The sequence below is a fragment of the Capra hircus genome, chromosome 1 (assembly GCF_001704415.2).
Source record: "Capra hircus breed San Clemente chromosome 1, ASM170441v1, whole genome shotgun sequence".
Classification (NCBI taxonomy): domain Eukaryota; kingdom Metazoa; phylum Chordata; class Mammalia; order Artiodactyla; family Bovidae; genus Capra; species Capra hircus.
In genome coordinates, this window is record NC_030808.1 from 135,503,412 (window position 1) to 135,525,249 (window position 21,838).

The following is a 21,838-nucleotide window of genomic DNA, read 5'->3' on the forward strand; positions in this document are numbered from 1 at the left end:
TGGGAGCCAAAAGGGAAACCAGTTGGAGTGATTTCAACCAGGCGATCCCCCATGTCTTACCTCGCTTCTCTTTCTAACTTTCTTAAAGGTAAATAAGATTCCATTTGTTTATGTTGACCTTGGCTATTTGGAAGCCCAGGAACTGAAGGAGGGGGTCTTCAAATGTGCCCATGTTGGACACACTGCCCTGTCTGGATTAGCTGCTTATATGAGGACAGAGACTCAGCTTGGATCATTTTTTAACTTTGGTCTGTAATTCTGTGTGACAGGTGTGCTGATAGGAGCTTGGGGGAGGAATTAAGAAATTAAGTCTGGGCTGTGTGTGTGTGGTTTTGGAGGCACTGAGAGCCTGTGCTAGGACACAGGTGGTGGTTTCAGTTTTAATCAGAAGGCAGGGGCGTCTCGAATGGGTAGGCGGCAGATTCATGAACTATATTTGGCTGGCCTGAGCCCTGAGAGGGCTGGGGAAGGACCCTGGAAGAATGTTCTGAGGCTGCAAGTGTAGGCAGCCACAATCACAACCTAATTCGTCTCCCACAGATTTAAACTGAAGTTCCCTTTAAACTGATTGAGAGAGGTGCTCTGCCAACAGCAGTGAAATGTGGGTGTCTGCGTATAACTATTCATGCAGAGCACACTAAAGACACCTGAATGCTCTGTGATCACGCTACACGCTGACCCCCTCTAGCAAGAATATTGTTTTTTTCCCCAATGGTGGCAATCTGGTATGCTGAGCACAACTCTCACCCCAGAAGCACATTTATGTTGATAAACCCACGAGCAGCTGACCCTTGAATAATGAGGAAGATGGCATCATGCTCCAGGACCCTTCTAGAAGCCTTTAAGAATGGCCCCATGAGGGAAGGCCAGGTAGGTAAAGTGATATCCATCTCTATCTGATAGTGGGTTGAACAAGGTGGGCAGACTGGAAGCCACACACAAAGCATTTATTTGAGAGGGGCAAGGGAGGTTGCTCGAGCTACAGACTACTTGAATTAAGGCAGCAGGACCCTCTCCTCTTCCAGGAAGCTTTTCAGCTCAAGCTGAACCAACCAGGAAATCCAGCTTGGGGTGGGCATTGGGAAGGGTGAGGGGAGATGGGGGTTGGGGGTGTAAGGGGGTGTGGGGGGGAATTCCTCAGGGAACTTCATTGGTCACTTGGTGAGGAAGCCAGCATTTTCTTCATGAAAAATGGGTATTTCTCCATTAGCTGAAACAAACAAAACCCCAAAAACACATGAGTGAGAAAAGCCATGGATGATGAAAATTAGTAAAGACATCACAATAGGATTATAGGGAAGGTAGATGTTTCACAGAAAGAATTTGGCCTTTGGAACAAGACAGTTTGAGTTTCAACTCCTACCTCCACGGTTATTAGCTGTGTGACCTTGGGTAAATGACTTAAGCTGTCTTTGATTTTGTTTCCTGTCTGTAAAATGGGGATAATGATGTGGTTCTGGCAGAGTTTTGAGGGGAAATGAAGATAGCGTAGAGCTTGAGACTGTGCTGGCACATAGCAGGCACTCACTGGATGGAGTTCTTGAAGTAAATTTAACCTATCTTGTTACTTTTGCGTTTCAGTTATTCATATGCACCTGAAAAAATTAGCGTTGTTACAAACATCTAGCTTTTATAATCAACAGAAATCAATCCAATAAAAAGACAGATGGAAACAGGAGCTGGATGCCATGTTTTTCGTTTGAAAGGAGTGAGTGTTAGGTTGCTTCCTGGCCTTCTCACCTTCTAAGAAGGGGATGGCACAGACCACAGTGAGAGCCAGGACACCTGGGATCCAGGTCTGCCACCCCGTGGGACCATGGGAAAATCTTTTTCTGCTCTGAACTTCTTATTCTCTCTGGAATCATGAGCCATTGTACTACATAATCAACAAGTCATCTCTTAGCCCTGCTATTCTACTTCTCATTCAACGTGTGCCATAGAATGGACCTTGGAGGGCATGAAGATAGAATTATGATGAAAGAAAGGCTTGAATTTCCTTAAAGAATTGGCAAGGAAGCTGAGCCCCAAGCCTCAGGCCTGTGCTTCAGGGTGTCCTTACCCATTAAAAAAGTACTGCTAGACGCATATATACGTGCATGGTGTATATGTATATATACCACACATATGAATATATGTGTGTTATATATGTATATGTACCACATAGACACATAAATGTATATATACCACATGCACACATATATGTACATTGAAGTACACATGTCATTCCCAACCTCTCACCTCTGTCCACTATGGAGGCTGGAAAAGCTAAATAGTTGCTTTCCCAGCTTCCCTTGCAGGTAGGTCTAATCATGTGAGCAGACTCTGGTTAATGAGATAAAAGAGAAAGTCTTTTATGGGTTGCCATTGCCTTCTCCGCATGAGCAGCCTAGCCTACCTCATTTCTGAAACTTTCAGGTGAACATGGTTTATGCCCTTGCTGCTCAAAGTGTGGTCTGTGGACCAGCAGTACAGGCATCACCTGAGAGTTCTGTCAGAAATGCAGAGTCTCAGGTCCTGTCTCAGACTTACAGAAGCAGAATTTGCATTTTTAAAAAGATGCCCAGGCTTGGCATATTTCAGGAGTGTTGGTTTATAGCTTCATTAATAAGGACTTACTACATACAATGGCACCCCACTCCAGTACCCTTTCCTGGAAAATCCCATCGATGGAGGAGCCTGGTAGGCTGCAGTCCATGGGGTCGCTACAAGTCAGACATGACTGAACGACTTCACTTTCACTTTTCACTTTCAAGCATTGGAAAAGGAAATGGCAACCCACTCCAGTGTTCTTGCCTGGAGAATCCCAGGTATGGGGGAGACTGGTGGGCTGCCGTCTATGGGGTCACACAGAGTCGGACACGACTGAAGCGACTTAGCAGCAGCAGCAGCGGCAACATGCAGCAGAAAGCATTGCTAACAGCTACCATGTAGTATGAGTTAAGTGTGAACCATATAGGTGTGTCTATAGGTGTGTGTCTATATGTCTGTATACATGAATATATACTGACATCCACACATATATTTATACACACATAAGTATATACTATATATTCATCTATATATTGTGTTGTTGTTTAGTTGCTAAGTTGTGTCTGACTCTTTGCAAACCCATGGACTGTACCCCCAGTCTCCTCTGTCCATGGGATTTTCCAGGCAAGAATTCTGGAGTTGGTTGCCATTTCCTTCTCCAGGAAATCTTGCCCACCCAGGGATCCAACACTTGTCTCCTCCTTGGCAGGTGGATTCTTTACCACTGAGCCACCAGGGAAGACAAAAACTATGGACATATGAATGGAAAAATCCTGGGAGGACAGTCAGGCTGTGGGAGTTGAGGGGGTGTGCTGGGAGGTGATTTCTCCTTTTTACATTACTTACTTCAATAGTATTTGAGAAAATGTTTAATCGAAACCTATGAGTACCTACCCCTCTCCTAACAAAGCTGAGCAGAGACGCACCTGCTTTCCTCGCGGTCCAGCAGCGCGTGGTAGGATGCCACGTCCCGCTGCAGCTGGCATTTGTGCGACAGCAGGTGCTCCCGGGCCTGCAGCTGCTGCTCCGCCTCCGCGCGCATCTCCCTGAGCTCCGCCTCCAGCCTGCTGACCACCGCTCCCAGGTTCTGCAGCTCGATGTCGTGCCAGTGCTTGGCATCGTGCAGGGTGTTCTCCAGGCCTCGCTTCTAGAAGAGAGGGAACGGGGGCCAAGCCTGAGGCCGACGGACAGGCCCTGGGAAGAGGGAAGTGGGCAGAGCAGTGCGAGGGGCTGGCCTTGGCCTGGTCTGTCCGTTTCTCCCAGGACGATTACGTTGACCGAAGGAGGTAGCTCATTGGGGAAGTAATGAATCCTCCTGGGGGAGGCCAGAGTCTTGTTTAGTCTAATTCACTGATCCTTCCTATGGGGGCGGAGGTGGAGAGGGAGAGGAGGAAGAAAAAGAGGGGAGGAAGACCAGAAGGGAGGGCCTAGGAGAAAGATTGATGAGAGAAAATAGAGGGAGATGAGTGAGAGGAGAGAGAGGAAAGGAGAGAGAAACACACAGACACACACAGACACACACACACACACACGAAAGGAGAGAGAAACACACAGACACACACACACACACACACACAAAAGGAGAGAGAAATACACAGACACACACACACGAAAGGAGAGAGAAATACACACACACACACACACACACAAAAGGAGAGAGAAACACACAGACACACACACACGAAAGGAGAGAGAAATACACAGACACACACACACACGAAAGGAGAGAGAAACACACAGACACACACACACACACATGAAAGGAGAGAGAAATACACAGACACACACACACACAAAAGGAGAGAGAAACACACACACACACCAAAGGAGAGAGAAACACACAGACACACACACACACAAAAGGAGAGAGAAACACACACACACACGAAAGGAGAGAGAAACACACACACACACGAAAGGAGAGAAACACACACACACACGAAAGGAGAGAGAAATACACAGACACACACACACGAAAGGAGAGAGAAATACACACACACACGAAAGGAGAGAGAAATACACACACACACACACACACGAAAGGAGAGAGAAACACACAGACACACACACACACACACACATGAAAGGAGAGAGAAAACACACACCACACACAAAAAGGAGAGAGAAAACACACAACAAAAAAAAAAAAAAAAAAAAAAAAAAAAAAAAAAAAAAACACACAAAAGGAAGAAATACACACACACACACACACACACAAAAGGAGAGGGAAATACACACACACGAAAGGAGAAAGAAATACACACACACACACACACACACACAAAAGGAGAGAGAAACACACACACACACGAAAGGAGAGAGAAACACACACACACACAAAAGGAGAGAGAAACACACACGAAAGGAGAGAGAAACACACAGACACACACACACACACATGAAAGGAGAGAGAAATACACACACACACACACGAAAGGAGAGAGAGAAACACAGACACACACACACACGAAAGGAGAGAGAAACACACAGACACACACACACACACATGAAAGGAGAGAGAAATACACACACACACGAAAGGAGAGAGAAATACACACACACGAAAGGAGAGAGAAATACACACACACACACACGAAAGGAGAGAGAAATACACACACACACACACACACACACACACAGAGGAGGCAGTCTGTAGGTGTTTCTTCAAAGAAATTTTGCAGTCTTCTCCCTGAACTGCCTGCAAGCCCTTTTGCTCCTGACTGCTCACGCTCTGGGCCCCTTCCTTCCTCTGTGAACCCCTACTTACTGTCCTGCTGGGAGGCTGTCTCCTCCTGCACGCTTCCCACATTCCACAGTCAGAAATAGTGTCTCTGGTCTTTATACCCTCGGCATGTCTTTCCTTAGTGTTTGGGTAGCACACTGTGCTAGTTCTTCTTCCCCAGCGGCCCCTTTGCCCTACCCTCAGCCCGTCTCTCTCTGAGCTGAGCCGCACCGGTTGGTCTCTACCAGACTCACGACTTGGTCACTCCTGTGTTGATGTGTCCAGCACAGATGTCTCCCCACCCATGCAGACTTGCTACTGAGGTTCTTCCTAGAAATATACACAGGTTGTGGGCACCTCAAATCAAGGTGTTCAAAATGAAGCCATTGGCTTCCTTCCAAACCTGCTGGCCCCTCCTCTCCTGTGCTCCAGCTGGTGAACTCAACAGGAGCTAGAAACCAGGGAAAGATATGCCCCTGATCCTGCTTCCCTCCCAAATTCAATTATCAGAGTCCTGCCTCTTGTATATTCTGAAACATTTTCCCATTTGTGCCCCCTCTGCTCCAGCCACCAATACCCTGGATGGATGCTTATCGCCTCTCATCCGGAGGAACCTCCGTGGCCTCCCAGCTCATTTCCTCTGACTGTAGTTCCTCCTCCTCTGCACCACAGCGCCCCACCACCACCACCCCACTGCTAACAGCAGCCACAGTGTGCTGTCTAAAGCCCAAATCTGCTTGTATCCCCCTCCTCCTCACCTGGCTACTCCTGTTTACCCCATGTCCAAGATCAGGGGTCACCTTTCTTAGGAAACCTCTTGTGCCTGCCACCACCAGGCTGGATTAGGGGGTCCCTTCTCTGGGTTTCACAGCTTCCCAAGCACACACGTGCCCTTGAAGTGGGCTGAGCTTCTTAGGGGCATGTCTCCTCTATCAGATGCTGAGCTCCTTAAGAGCAGGAACCTGGTCTCTATAACCCCAGAGATAAGATAGGACCGGATACAGAGCAGGTGTGTGTGTGTGTGTTGCCTAGATAACAGCACTTGTATTATGGTTACACTTACTGTCCTATCTCCCCACTAGACTGAAACTTTCTTCTCATCTTCCCATATACCAAGCCCTGCAAACTGAAGGGCTTTACTGACCAGTAAACACCTTTAAAAAATGGTATGCATCTTTAACAGTTTTTAGTAGTTCTAATTATGTAGTCCTATAATTTAGAATCTGGCTTTTTATATGGCATATAAGAAACAAATATCTTTCTAAATTGGACTGAGTCTTGTTGAAACAAGTTTCTGTACTCTCTTTTGACTGTTGTGACTGAAATGGAAGATTCTTGCTCAAGACGTCATCTTGAATCATGACTACTGTTAAGCAGAGGCTACCATATTATCTTATTTAAATCTTCCTAACTTTACAGGATATGAGAATGTTGAGTCAGATTCCCATCCTAGGTATGTCTACAGGTGGCAAAATGTGATTAGTAGAAATAAATATAGATCAGTGTCTGATTTGGTTATTATTTGCTGGTAAGATCTGGGGTGCTAACTCTACCTACTACGCTTGGCATTCAGTATCAGATGATCCTTTGCAGGCCTCAAAACTCTCATGAGCTGTGAGATGGGAAACCCATACAACTACAGTTCGACAGTCGAGAGTTAAACTTGACACAGAAAAGGCCAGGACTGTTCCTGGCCTACTCACCAGAGCTCGTAAGGACTCCGTCTCAGCCTGCAGGCTCTGGATTTGGCAGGAAGTGTTGTGCAACTCCACCCTGAGGGCTGCAGCCAGCTTCTCTTCCTGGGTCTGGGCCCTGCGAGCCAGTTCCGCCTGTTGCTGTGGAGAGTCAGGAGTGAGCAGAGGAGCCACAGCCTGGAGCCATGGTTCCCTCTCACCCTCTTGGAAACAGCCATTTGACTTAAAAATCACTTTTTTTTTTTTTTTTAATAGGTGCTCACATGAACTTGTATTCCAACACTTAAGTAATTTGAACATATAATGCATGCAAATAGAATAAAATACAAAAGATCTTCTAAAGGATATATAGTAGAAAGTCACCTTTTCTTCCTGTGCCCTAATTACTTCATTGTGTTTCTAGTTTCTTATATCCCCTACCAGAGCTATTTCGTTCATTTATAAACAGATGCACATGAGCATCCCTCCTTGCTTTGCTACTTAATACATTTTTAGAAACTATTCTATAGCAGTACATGTAGATCAATTACATTCTTTTTAAGGGTTGCATGATATTACCTTGCTTGGAAGTACTGTGATTATTTGGAAGTTTCCCACTGATTGACACTTAGCTTGTTTCCAGTCTTGGCCTGTTATGAACAATGACGCAATCCCTCATTTTCCATACATGGGGGGGATCTTTGAGGGGTAAACTGCTGAGTCAAAACATAGGCATTTCAGACTTCTCTGGTGGCTCAGTGATTAACAATCTGCCTGCCAATGCAGGGAACACAGGTTCAGTTCCTGGCCTGGGAAGATTCCACATGTTGGGGAGCAACCAAGCCTATGCACCGTAACTACTGGAGCCCTTGTGCTCTAGGGCCTGCAAGTCACAACTGCTGAGTCCACATGCTGCAGCTACTGAAGTCTGTGTGCCTAGAGCCCATGCTTAGCAACAAGAGATGCCCCTGCAAAGATAAGGTGGTGCACCGCAACGAAGAGTAGCTGCAACTTGCCACAACTACAGAAAGCCTGTGTGCAGCAAAGAAGACCCAGTGCACCCCCCCAAATTAATTAATAATAAAAAACCCAGTGCTAAGGGGTCATCAGGAAGGATTATAATAAAAAATGTAGGCGTTGTAACCATGATAAACTTTGGAAATTTGAATTCCTTCCAGCGTTGCAATTGTCCTACAAGGGGTGAACCAACTCGACCTGAAAGCTGCTGTTTTCCTGTAAAGATCCATCTGACCACCACTGTGAATACGGGGGGAAGATCTGTATTTCTCCCCAGAGCGAGATGGACACATTCTGATTCCTCCTACATTCAAGAGAGCGGGTCACTGCTACTCCTCTTTGCTGGAGAAAAGGGAAAACACCAGAGTTCTCCCTCATGTTTCTTCAGTGCAGTCTGATGAAAGGTCTCCAGGTCAATGATGTAGGAGAAAATAAACTGCTTTCTCTCCTAGGTTACTGGCTTTCTGAGTTTCCCCTCTTTACCACATATGAATACTTATTTATAGAATTACACCCAAATAGTCCAACCTAATTGACTGGCTAGAAAATCCCAAATCAAAAGGCTCACATCTCAGTAGCAGTTCTGCTAATTCTTGCTGTTTGAGGTCTATTAAGAGCTCAACTAAAATGTCCATTAAATGCCAGGGAGCAGCTGAAGGACAGCAGAACCCGTGGGCTCAGCTCTGACTGGTGGGCCCATGGCTGTGCATCTCTGGCCCATTATTCATCCTCTCTGAGTTCCAGTCTGTACCCTTAGATGACGTTGGGTGGGGAATGATAAGCATATGATCACTGCCTCCTGGGGTCACTGTGAGGCTCCTATCAGTTATGCATGTGGAGGTTTTTAGAACCTTAAAAGTGTGCAAATATTGGCTCTGTATATTTTCTATATGTAACAAGGAATAGTAGCTAACAAATGAGTTTGCAAAAGTCACTATAGTTGAATACTCCTAATGATAACTAATGGGCTTCCCAGGTGGCTCAGTGGTAAAGAATCTACCTGCCAATGCAGGAGACACAAGAGATGTGGGTTCGATACCTAGATCGGGAAGCTTCCCTGGAGGAGGAAATGGCAATTCAATCCAGTATACTTGCCTGGAAAATTCCATGTACAGAGGAGCCTTGTGGGGTACAGTCCATGGGGTCATAAAGAGTCAGACATGACTGAGCTTGTAGTTTGAAATCAGCCATGGTGAGAGTACTTACACCATGGAAACTGGCAAACACTACAAATCAGGGGTTGAATTATTGTTTTGTTGATTGTGCAGACTTAAGAAAGGGATGCAGAAAGTGTTAATAATGCAGATTAAACTTAAAAGTGGGTCATGTCTATAGCTGTTGCATTGATAATGTCACAAAAATTAGAGGGGCTATCCTTCCAGTATTTGAAAATTACTATGTGATTCACAAAGAAGTCACTCATAACCCTGATGAATGAACTCATTAAAGTCAATAAAAATATCAACCAAAATTCACAGTGGAGTTGTCCTCATTCCTATAATGTGAGTGACTTTTTGTTTAATTTGATATTAATAATCAAGCAGTTTTCTGATTTTGTGACACTACAGTTGATGACAGAATTATTAAAATGGCTGGCAGATTTTGTAAGAAATAGCAAGTCACACTGAAGTTATAGGTTCTAATGGAAAAACAAAGTATTTTAACTTAAAATTTGTTATTTCTAAAATAACATAAAGAAAACATCAACAGAAACTTTTATGTTACCTCTAAGTAGTATATGCAGAGTACATCATGGGAAACGCTGGACTGGAAGAAGCACAAGCTGGAATCAAGATTGCCTGGAGAAATATCAATAAACTCAGATATGCAGACGACACCACCCTTATGGCAGAAAGTGAAGAGGAACTAAATAGCCTCTTGATGAAAGTGAAAAAGGAGAGTGAAAAAGTTGGCTTAAAGCTCAACATTCAGAAAACATTCATGGCATCTGGTCCCATCACTTCACGAGATATAGATGGGGAAACAGTGGAAACAGTGTCTGACTTTATTTTTTGGGGCTCCAAAATCTCTGCAGATGGTGATTTCAGCCATGAAATTAAAAGACGTTTACTCCTTGGAAGGAAAGTTACAACCAACCTAGACAGCATATTCAAAAGCAGAGACATTACTTTGCCAACAAAGGTCCGTCTAGTCAAGGCTCTGGTTTTCCCAGTGGTCATGTATGGATGTGAGAGTTGGACTGTGAAGAAAGCTGAGTGCTGAAGAATTGATGCTTTTGAATTGTGGTGTTGGAGAAGATTCTTGAGAGTCCCTTGGACTGCAAGGAGATCCAACCAGTCCATCCTAAAGGAGATCAGTCCTGGGTGTTCATTGGAAGGACTGATGCTGAGGCTGAAACTCCAATACTTTGGCCACCTCATGTGAAGAGTTGACTCACTGGAAAAGACCCTGATGCTGGGAGGGATTGGGGGCAGGAGGAGAAAGAGATAACAGAGGATGAGATGGCTGGATGGCATCACTGACTCGATGGACATGGGTTTGGATAAACTCCGGGAGTTGGTGATGGACAGGGAGGCCTGGCGTGCTGCGATTCACAGGGTTGCAAAGAGTCGTACATGACTGAGCGACTGAACTGAAGTAGTAATATGATTATGACTGGCACATAAATACATGTGTTTACATTTCCCTGCAGAGAGAAGTTGGGAAATGTCACCAGCACAGCATGAGTTAGAGCTGGGCACGAGGAGAAGTCCAGTCCCATGGAGGCACATTTCAGTTCCTTGGTGGCAGGCCTGCGGTAAAGCTGCTGGCCAAGGAATGAACTGTCCCTCTACTGCGTTCAGATCATGTAGTCTGTGGTTCAGTGGTACACACTGGTCTCTGGAGAGATGAATCCACATGTCTCAGTTTTATTAGCAAAATGCTGTACCCAAATGTTTCCCAAGTATTCTTAGACAGCGAGCATGGTTTGTCACATATATGAATACTTATTCAAACCGTTTTTATTTGAATCACTTCACTTTTTCTTTGTAAATAAATGTCTTTAAAAACGTGATCTGCAGTGAAGTTCTCAAATATTAATGTGTGGCCGCATCATCTGGGAGACCTTGTGAAAATTCAGATTCTGAGTCAAGAGGTCCTGAGCAGATCCCAGGAATGTGCATTTAAAACTTCCATGCGATGCCTGGTCCTTGGAAGCAAAGTTCTAGGTTGTTACAGAAACTGATAAACTGTATTACTTGCCAAAGATAAAAGATAACTGAAAAGTCAATAAAATGAAAACAAGCCACTGATTGCATTCTAACAAATGCTGCTTGCCAAGCTGCTGAATCTCAAAGCTGCTTTTCTCTTTGTTGAAAGGTAGAATTAATAAACATAAGAGAAGTGTTAGTGACATCCTAGCATGAAATGGAAACTTTCTTACACCATTTTAAAAATTAAGGTGGAAAGAAAAAGAAACTAATTTGATCCCTATGGGTTTAGATATTGTTTTATATCACATCTCCAACATTCTCAAGAGGAGAAGGGGTGACAGAGGATGAGATGGTTGGATGGCATCACTGACTCAAACAAGGTTGAGCAAACTCCAGGAAATAGTGAAGGACAGGGAAGCCTGCTGTGCTGCACTCCATGGAGTCACAAAGAGTTGGACACGACTTGGCGACTGAACAATAATGACAACCTTCTTAAATCAGCTTGCCGCAAATGATACTTGCCCTTCATATGGGGACAGTCAATTGTTTTAACTCACCTAAAAGTATAACATGTTCTTCTCCAATGGCTTTTATTTATTTATTTATTTATTTATTTTTATTTTTTATTTACCAATGGCTTTTAGATTTACGTTGACCCAGCACCTCCGGATTTCTCCTCATACACCAAATAGCAGGTGTGTGTTTCGAGCCCCTGAGCATGGGAAGGGAGGCCCTTGATCTGTGGTTCAGTGCCATTGCTGGGACGTGTGTCCTGAGGCTTGCCAACCAGCTTGAACCCTTGGCTCCACTGTGCAGGAGCTGGGCTACTCAGGTTTACACTCCAGTAATATTTCTGGGGCAGGAGAGTGTTTTGGCATTCTGAAATATGGTAAAAATTTTCAAATTAACTGTTACAAATTGGCATGGTGTTGCACATGAAGGATGGATGTGAGAGAAAAAGAGCAGCAGGCTGTCAAGGAAGTCAGAATGAAGAATTGGATGGTAAAGAGCCATCCAATTGGAGGGGAAAAGATCCATCTCCACACTTTGCTGGTTAGCGCTGCCATTCCTCCAAACACCCTGGGTACTGGAAAGGTGACTCGGAAGTGGTGATTGTGTGGTGTGAGGGGAGAGTGAGAGTTTAAGAGAGGCACAGTATGGAGAACAGTGACGCGGGTCCAAGCTGAGCACTGAACATGAGTCCAACTGAGCACTCAAGGGTGGACGTGTGCAGTCCGCCTTTCCCTGAGCAGTTGCTGCGTGGGCTCTGGAGTCTCACAAGCTCTCTGGGTTTTGCAGCTGGGAAACAGCTTAATGAGAACATCGGTCTGCCCACGTCCTTGCTCACATCCTTGCCCTTAAGCTTCTCAGATCTCACAGGATGACACTGACCTCATTATGGTCACTTTCATAGAGAAAGGGAAAGCAATGGGTTCCTTGGAGAAGCAGGGGTTTCTGATCTTGCTCCACAGAGGAATCTTATGCCAGGTGGGCTACACTCCAAGGGGCTCTCAAAGAGCTGGACAATGACTGAGCAACAAACACTTTCATTTTCACATCCACAGGGAAAGCACAGAATTGTGGCCTGGAAAGATCCTGACAGAAGCCTGGCATAACCTTTTGGTTCCTCAAGACAAAGCCCTCCCAACCTCACACATGATGTCACTTGTGCTCATCCTTAAAAAAGAGGATGAATCAAGGTCTCCCTGCTTCCCAGCTCCCCACCCACTCCATGTGATCTGTCTGGGTCAGCCTAGCAGTGAAGAATGTTGATTCTATAGTTAGAACACATGGTTTGAATCCTAACTCTGCCATGTCCTACCTTTGTGATCTTGGGTAATTTATCTAACCTCTCTGTGCCTCAGTTTCCTTCTCTATATAATGGATGAAATCACAGTAGCTATCTCAGGTTAGGAAGAGGAAACAAGAACAGGCCTTTCAAGTGCTCTGGACACTGTTTGGCACTTGGTAAACCCTTAATAAGCTCCTGCTTTCCTGGCTCGGCTCACTGTCTTGCGGAAGAGTGGTCTTTCTGTCCACTACCTCCCCCCTGCTCCCCAGCTAACCTCACACTAGGGTGTACCACCTTGTGTGCAGGAACAACTTCGTACTCGCCCCTCAACTTCCATCCCAGGCACCTAAACTGGTTTTTATCCCTAGAACACACCCAATGACCTTTATTTAAGGTCAACAATGTGTCCCAGGTACAGGTTTGGGACTGCAGTAGAGTAAGATCTACCATGGAATTAAATCAAATCTCCTTTTCATTAGGAGGACTAGCTGTCATTATTATAATTATAAGGCACTTCATAGTCACAAGTGTCATATAAATGCTATTTAGCTGAGGAAAGCTTTTGCCAGGCAGCTACCCCAGCCAGATGTAGGATTTACTAGGGAGAAGGCTGGATGCCACCCAGGAGGACTTGGGTTCTCCTTAGTGGGAATTAAAAAGAAGTTCTTGTCTCCCTCAGTGAAACATCAAGACTGGCAGAAGAGCTGGCCTGGCTTGGCTGAGCCAAGTCTCTTCTTGAATTTACACAAGAGCTGTTTGGCTGCTGAAGGTGCTCTCTTTAGGGTACAGGAGTAATTCACAGCCTCAGTTGAAGCTGCCAAAGAAAACCCATGGGAGCACGTGGTCTGGCAGACCCCTGCCTTCTTGGTAGTGTGCAAGTGTGCCTGCTGATGAAAGAAGCAGAAGAGGCTCAGGAAGAAGGAGTATTCTGATGAGAAAAATAGATTTTTCTTCCTAAAGTAATTATTGAAAAAGTTGAAATGACAGCGTTTTTGCTCTGGTTCATGGAGATCACCCCATCCCTAAGAAGGCTCACCTCTGCTCTGTCCCTGCCAGGAGACCAAATGTTGAATACAAGCCACCCTACCTTAATGTCCCAGAGATTTGTATTTTCTTGTCTTTGCAGATCTCTTGGTTTAGAAGTAAGATCCCTATGCTTTTTTTGGGAAAGAGCTACTGTTAAGAAATATTCAAGACAGCTTTGAGATCAGCAGAATCAGGTGCCAGAAATGGCCAAGAATTGAAGCCAGGGACTTTCTGTCCACAGCACCAAGCTCACGGCCTAGAGCCTGGTTTGTGCTTGACAAACAGCATCTGAATGAGTGAGCGAGTGAAGATTTCTTGGTAGAAGGTGTGAGGACAAGGCTGTAATGGCGAGCGATACCCTGATGGTCAACTGGGTGTTGACCAGTCGTGGGGATGAAAATGCAATATACGAGGTGAGGACCTGGGCGCGCCCTCGACAACACCTGTGATTGTGCTGGGTGGTCAGGTAAAGAAGAGGGTGAGACAGCCTCTTCATCTTTCCTACTCTTGACTCTCCACACCTGCCCCCAGCTGCACCAGCTGGGTCATACCACCACAGCACACAGCTACAGGAACCAAATTCTAGCCCCTGGCTCCTATATAACACTTCCTTACAGGCTAACAACAACTTTTGAAAGCTAGCTGGAACCACCATAAAGTAAGTAAAAAGACCAGTGACAGGGAGGTCCCTGGTGGTCCAGTGGTTAGGACTCTGTGCTTCCACTGCCAAGGTCAGGCAACTCTGTGCTTCCACTGGTCAGGAAACTAGGATTCTGCAAGCCATGCAGTGTGGCTAAAACAAACAACAAAAAAAGACAAGTGACAAGTGATAAGCTAGGAAGATATTTGCAACTTCTATCATGAAGAGAGAATTAATTATTTCTCTAATGTACAAACAGCCACTACAAACCACTAATAGGGTCCAAGACCTAATAAAAATGGGCACAAGATATGATCTGATAGAATACACAAAAGCAAATATGGATGAAATTCAGCCATGATGTTACAACTTCCTCATAATATGGCAAAGGCAAAATAAAAGCATGCTGAAAAACCATTTTTACCTGTAATATTGGCAAAGATCACAAAGAGATCACAGTGTGAGAACTCAGTCTTGATGAGGATGCAGGGAATATATATTCTCAAACATTTCTAATGAGAATTGTTATAACCTTTACGGAAGGTAATTTGGCAATGCTTATCAAAATTACTGATTGCACATAATTTTTGCTCCAGCAATTCCATGTCTATAAATTTATCCAACAGATACATTTTTATATTGGGAAAGGAGGGACATACAAAGTTAGTGACTAATCATTTATAATATTATAGGAAAGATTGGAAGCCACCATTCATCAACAAGGTGCAGGTTAAATAAACCCTGGGATACACATTAGCTGGAACAAAGGTTGGCAGCTTTTCTGCAAAAGGCCAGATAGTAAATGTTTTAGGCTTGGCAGACCATATGGTCTCTGTTGCAACTATGCAACTCTGCTGGTATAATGCAAATACAGCTGTAGACAATATGTAAATGATGAGCATGGCTACATTCCAATAAAACTTTATTTGCTGAAAAACAGGCAGCAGGTCAGATATTGCTTGTGGCCCAGATTTAGCTCTGTTGCCCTCTGTGGTACAATATTGTGCAGCTAAAAAGCAGTGTGTTCCAAATAATACTATTTGTGTAAAAAGAGAGAAAATATGTACATATTTTCTTGTATATGCATAAAATGTCTCTGTAAGGGCACATAGGAAAAGGGTGACATTTATTGACCCAGCAACAAAGACTGGGTGCCTGGGACATGGGTGAGGTGACATTTTTCACTCTTTATTATTTTGTACATTTTGAATTTCGAACCAAGTGAAGGTATTAGATATTGAAATGAATAAATAAAATAAGAAGTAAAGGTAAGCTGGGGCTCTTTTAAAATCTGTGGTGTTTTTATGAGGTTTAGAAATGCTACATGATTCCTCTTCAGTGCTTGCTGTGAGGACTTATTTCACAGAAGAGCCATTGAGATTATAGCCAACTCATCACCACACAGGGACCCCCAGATTACAGATACTCTCGGAGTCTGCCCCCCCAAAGGAACTCCCCCAGTTGACTATCATGGCAGGACCATATGGAGCTTCTAATTTTCCATCTTAAAGCCTAGAGCAGGTGACAGCTGAGTGCCAGAAATGCATTTAATCCAAGTTTATATGCCCTAGAAAATATTGACTCTTCCAGGTAGAAGCAAGCAAAGAAAAGGCACAGACATGGCAGCCTGAATGAAATATCTACCCCGCAGGCAAGCTGCTGTTTGTGAATGCAGATGACATGGTGCCATGTTATCCAGAGCTTCTAGCTGCTCATGGGAAGATCTAGATCCATGCTGTCCAGTATGGTAGCCACTAGCCAACACACAGTGATTTATGTAAGAAGTCATAAAAAATAAATCAAGAGTTCAGGTTCGCAGCCGCACCAGGCACATTTCGGGTGCTCAGTAACCACGACTGAGCCGCCTCGCTGGACTGCTGCACACGTTACCGAGCAGCCCCTCCCCACGCCTGCCCACGGGCACGGTCATCAGAGGGCGCCACTCCAGTCCGTCTCAGTGTCTTCTCCCGCTCTAAGTCAGCAACAACCAGAAACCTCACAATTCATCTCCATCTGCTCACCTCTCTTCATTCTTAACCGTCTCCACAATCTGTCATCCTGACTATTCGAGGCATGACGGTTACAGCATAGACAAAGTTTCTAACCACAAATGTCTTAAACTGATCTGAGGCAAGTGTGGCCTCCTGTCAGGGCAGGAGGCATGGGGGCAATCTATTTGCTGTGGAGTCCCTGCCCCTGAGAGATTCCTCAGAGCGCCGCACCTGCCCACATTAAACAAGCTTTTGGTTACGGTGCACATCACCCAGCTGCAGTGAAGAAGGGACAGAGATGTAACGTCTAGGAATTGGGAGGCGGGCCTCCAGTTCCATCAGGGGCAAACTGAAGTGGTTAAGGTCAACCTTTCAATCCCTAAGCAGCCTGACTCAGAAACTTTGGGAGCCCTTAGTCTGCAGAGTGGCCCCATTTCCAGGAGGACCGCACACTGTAAGGAAAACATCAGGTGGAAGAAACATGGGATTATCTTTACCGTGATGGACTGACACTGACATAAAAGGCTATGCATGGGTGTGTGCCAAATCTCTTCAGTTGTGTCCGACTCTTTGTGATACTATGGACTGTAGCCTGCCAGGTTCCTCTGTCCACGGGATGCTCCAGGCAAGAATACTGGAGTGGATTGCCATGCCCTCCTCCAGGGGACCTTCCTGACCCAGGGACCAAACCCCCGTCTCCTGCATTGCAGGTGGGTTCTTTAGCACTGCGCCACAGGGAAAGCCCACAAAAAGACTGTAACAGACATTTAGGACTACATTCCTGAAAGTGTCTTTTTGGCTGCCGAGAACATCATTTTCCTGTTGATGACATGATGCTTGAAGTGTTTGCACCTGTGAAAGAAAAACTTAGTAGAAACAGCCTGGTTGCAGGGAAACTAGAAGCTCCCAGCTCTTTCTCCGCCTTTTCTCCCTTTCTGCTTGCTTTCCTTTCTTCCTTCCTGGTTGCAGAAAACACCTCTGTGAAGTGGGAATAGCAATAGTTCCTACTTTTGAGGCTGTTTGAATGAATAGAAAGGATGTCAGAGGTCTAGCCAGCACAAATGGCCTCACATGGTTATTGGTTTAATTTTTGAATTCTATTAATAGTCTTCTAACAATAACGGACAGATGACTTCAATGCGCCCGTAAGTTCTGCAAAAGTTTTAGAAAGAAGAGCACTGTAAGATCTTAACCTAGCCAAGGTCTGGGTAGAGCATACTTGCACTCAGGACTCTCTGTTTTCTTTGTTACTCTACAGAGTGGAAATAGCTCAGCACATGAATCTAGGAAACAGGCTAATAATAGTGACCCTGCTGGATTTCCCAAGGTGGTCTTTTTAAGGTCTGCTAGTTGCAGACCAGGTAGTGTGTTCCATGGCTAACCAGGTGGTCTGGAGGGTGGTGTGGCATGCTGTTGGAGGTTCTCAAGGTATACCCAGATATCCTGAGTTGGGTAACCACATCAAACAGAAAAGAAAGGGCCAGACTTTAAAACACTCTAGAAATTCTCTGGACCAACCTGAGGCCCCAGTCACTGAATCTTGCAACTTGAGAAGCTCCAGAAACTGGACCACTGTGGGAATGTAAATTGATACAGACACTATGGTAGACAGTATGGAGATTTCTTAAAAAACTAGGAATAAAACTACCATATGACCCAGCAATGCCACTATTGGGCATATATCCTGAGAAAACCATAATTGAAAAAGACACATGTACCCCAATGTTCTTTACAGCACTATTTACAATAGCCAGGACGTGGAAGCAACCTAGATGTCCATCGACAGATGAATGGAAAAAGAAGCTGTGGTACATAAATGCAATGGAATATTACTCAGCCATAGAAAGGAACACATTTGAGTCAGTTCCAGTGAGGTGGATAAACGTAGAGCCTATTAAACAGAGTGAAACAAGTCACAAAGAGAAAAAAAAATATGGTATATTAATGCATATATGTGGAATCTAGAAAGATGGTACTGATGAGCCTATTTGCAGGACAGCAATGGAGATGTAGACATAGAGAACAGACTTATAACATGGGGCTGGGGTTGAGTAGGAAGAGGAGAGTGGGGATGAATGGAGAGTGTAGCATGGAAACAAATACACTAACATATGTAAAATAGATAGCCAGTGGGAATTTGCTGTATGACTCAAAGAACTGAAACTGGGGCTCTGTGATAACCTAGAGGGGCTGGATGGGGTGAGAAGTGGGAGGGAAGCTCAAGAGGGAGGGGACATATGTATACCCATGGCTGATCCATGTGGATGTATGGCAGAAACCCACACAATATTCTAATTATTCTTCAATTAAAAGTAAATAAAAGAAAAAACACCTGGGCCACTGAGGTTCCCAACATCTGTAACACCATGACTAGAGAGAACCTATCGGGAACTTCTTTACAAGATTTACCGATTAAGAGTTGGCAGGAAAGCGGTAGCAGATGCTGATAGCACCCACCTTGACTCCTTAGGTGACACGTTAGTTCTCCCCAGCTTCCTTCCCACTGCCAGATTCTGCACCTGGGAGCTCTCTCTGAAGACTCTGAAAGGTCACTCAGCTAGCAGATGTCAGATAACTGACAGGAGAGGGTATTACTACCCCAGCTTCCTTATCTCTCTTATATTCTTTACTGTCCCCCAGACCCACCGTGGGGATGCTCCAGTCTCTCAGAGTGGGAGCTGGCTGGATAGTGTGTTCTTTGTTGGTTCACTTCTCTGCTTCCTGCAACTTCCAAAGAAACTACCTACACTTCAACATTTGTCTCAGGATCAGTTTCTGGGGGAATGTAAATGAAGACAAATTAATCATGTCAATTAATTTTTAGCCTCTCCAGACTGAGAGGTAATTAAATACATGTCTGTATTCTCTCTGCAAAAGGTTTTGAAAGCAGTGTGTGCTAAGCTATTTCACATTTACACTTTGCTGCCAAGAAACCAACAAGAGATGTTCAGGCCGGACAAAAGTCAGCCCCTGAGGGCATGATGGCAACTGACAAAACTATTTATTGGAGGACTTTGGCTGTCAGTTCTGATTGCTGTGGATGATTAGAATTCACTCATTCTGCAAATATTTTCAGAGCTCCGCCTCTCTGCAAGAGGCCCGCTGGAAGCATTAGCCAAACTGAAACAAATACTGTCTGTATTCTCTGAGATGTAGCTTTCAGATTACTCTATCTAAAATTAAAAAAAAAAAAACTCTAATGGATCTGTTTAGAATTAACCTTTGAATGACTGTTGGGCTGATGATGATTCTCAAGAGGGTAAGGGAAGAATAATAACTAACAAATTTTTTCTTTTTCACGTGATGCACAATTTATTTCTGTTAATTACAGTGCCCCTCCACCCTTCCCCAGAGAGATAATCACTATGATGTGGTAAGGACCCCGGGGGTGTTGGGACAGAAGCAAGTTTGCAAACTGCTGGGTCAGTATGATTTAGCTTTGGGAACAGGGCCAAAGAAAAGTGACAGCCCAGTGCAGAGAAAGGGTCCCTGGACCCAGACTCAGGAGAGCTAAACAGCGGTGTTACAGCCAGCTCTGTGACCTCAGGACATCAGCTACCCTCTGTGGGTCTTAATTTCCTCATGGCACCCCACTCCAGTACTCTTGCCTGGAAAATCCCATGGACGGAGGAGCCTGGTAGGCTGCAGTCCATGGGGTTGTTAAGAGTCGGACACGACTGAGCGACTTCACTTTCAATTTTCACTTCCATGCACTGGAGAAGGAAATGGCAACCCACTTCAGTGTTCTTGCCTGGAGAATCCCAGGGACCAGGGAGCCTGGTGGGCTGCCGTCTATGGGGTCGCACAGAATTGGACACGACTGAAGCGACTTAGCAGCAGCAGCAGCAGCAAAGTGAGGGTGTGGGACAGATGGTCTCTAGGGCCACTCATTGTAAACATTCATGAGTCCCCTAAGAAACAACGGACCCAAACCAAATCTATGTTTTGGTTTCATTTTCTCTCTGTGCTATTTCACCTCTCACCATTGTGGAGGCTGTATTTCAATGGAGTTACTAGGCGCTATTTGCTGTGTATTTGTTTGTACTGTGTATTTGCTGTGTACTATTTGTTGTGTATTTTGCTGTGTATTTGCTGTGTACTATTTGTTTGTAGTGACCTGGCCCAAGGAGTTGAAAGAAGAGGTGTTGGAAAGGGGTAGAGGGTAGAGAATTGGGGAGTGGAAGACACTTTCTGGACTGGAGAATTTGGGGGGATCCACATTTGCGAAGACCCTGTGGGGAAGTTTCCTATTGATATGTGGGGGCAGGGGTTGAGGAGGGCTGAGAAAAGAAAAAACAGAAAAGGCCTTCCTCATTTCCTTTTGGTCGATTTGATCAACCCATGGTCCCCAACCTTGGCTATGTGTTAGAATCATCAGTGAGCTTAAAAGCCAGGAAGTCCCTCTCCTCCTTCTGATTTAATTGGTCTCGAGCCTGGGTATTTTTTGAAAGGGCCCTGAAATAATTTTGCTGTGCAGTCAGGATTGAGACCCACTCAGTGGTCACCAAGACCTCAGAGCAACCCTCTTGCCTTCTTTCAAATTCTATCTTATTTTTCTCACTTCCTTTCTGCTTCCCTTCCTCTTCTGCTCTCTCATCCTCTGCCTCAGAATTCCAGAGTCATGAATTGGTGGGAGATGGAGAAGGGAAGAACAAACCCTGTGCTTTCTATTTTCTGGTTAAGTTCTTTCTTATTTCTGAGGTCTAATAAAAGATGCTTTCCCGCCACGAATATAAATCATACTATTTAAGAAAAGTTTGAGAAATACTCAAAAACAAGAAAGAAAACACACCACAACATGAAATGGGTCCCTCGCTTAAAGACAACCACTGCTGATGCTAATACCTTTACATTACAGGGTTTTTTCTTTCTGATATTTTCTTTAAGGGAGACCTTTTCTTTATAGCTTAATTAAGGTATAATTGTGTTAAGTCGCTCAGTGATGTCCAACTCTTTGCAACCTCATGGACTGTAGCCCACCAGGCTCCTCTGTCCATGGGGATTCTTCAGGCAGGAATACTGGAGTGGATTGTCATGCCCTCCTCCACGGGATCTTCCCAATCCAGGGATTGAACCGAGGTGTCCCACATTGCAGGAGGATTCTTTAGCATCTGAGCCACCAGGGAAGCCCAAGAATATTGGAGTGGGTAGCCTATCCCTTCTCCAGGGGATCTTCCCGACCTAGGAATTGAACCAGAGTCTCCTGCATTGCAGGTAGATTCTTTACCAGTTGAACTACCAAGAAAGCCCTAAATTATATAATTATAATGGTATAATTGAAGTACAATAAACT

At 44.8% G+C, this 21,838-nt stretch overlaps 1 protein-coding gene across 1 annotated transcript in view; it reads right to left on the reverse strand.

Annotated features, from left to right (window-relative positions):
* The window catches only part of BFSP2 (beaded filament structural protein 2), a 74,771-nt gene continuing 53,859 nt past the window's right edge, over positions 927–21,838 (reverse strand). Inside the window, exons 5-7 of the mRNA XM_018051235.1 lie at positions 6,955–7,086; positions 3,456–3,676; positions 927–1,210 (exon numbers count right to left, since the gene is read on the reverse strand). Coding sequence (XP_017906724.1) covers positions 1,207–1,210; positions 3,456–3,676; positions 6,955–7,086 — 357 coding nt within the window. The 3' untranslated portion in view covers positions 927–1,206. The remainder of the gene's footprint in view (positions 1,211–3,455; positions 3,677–6,954; positions 7,087–21,838) is intronic.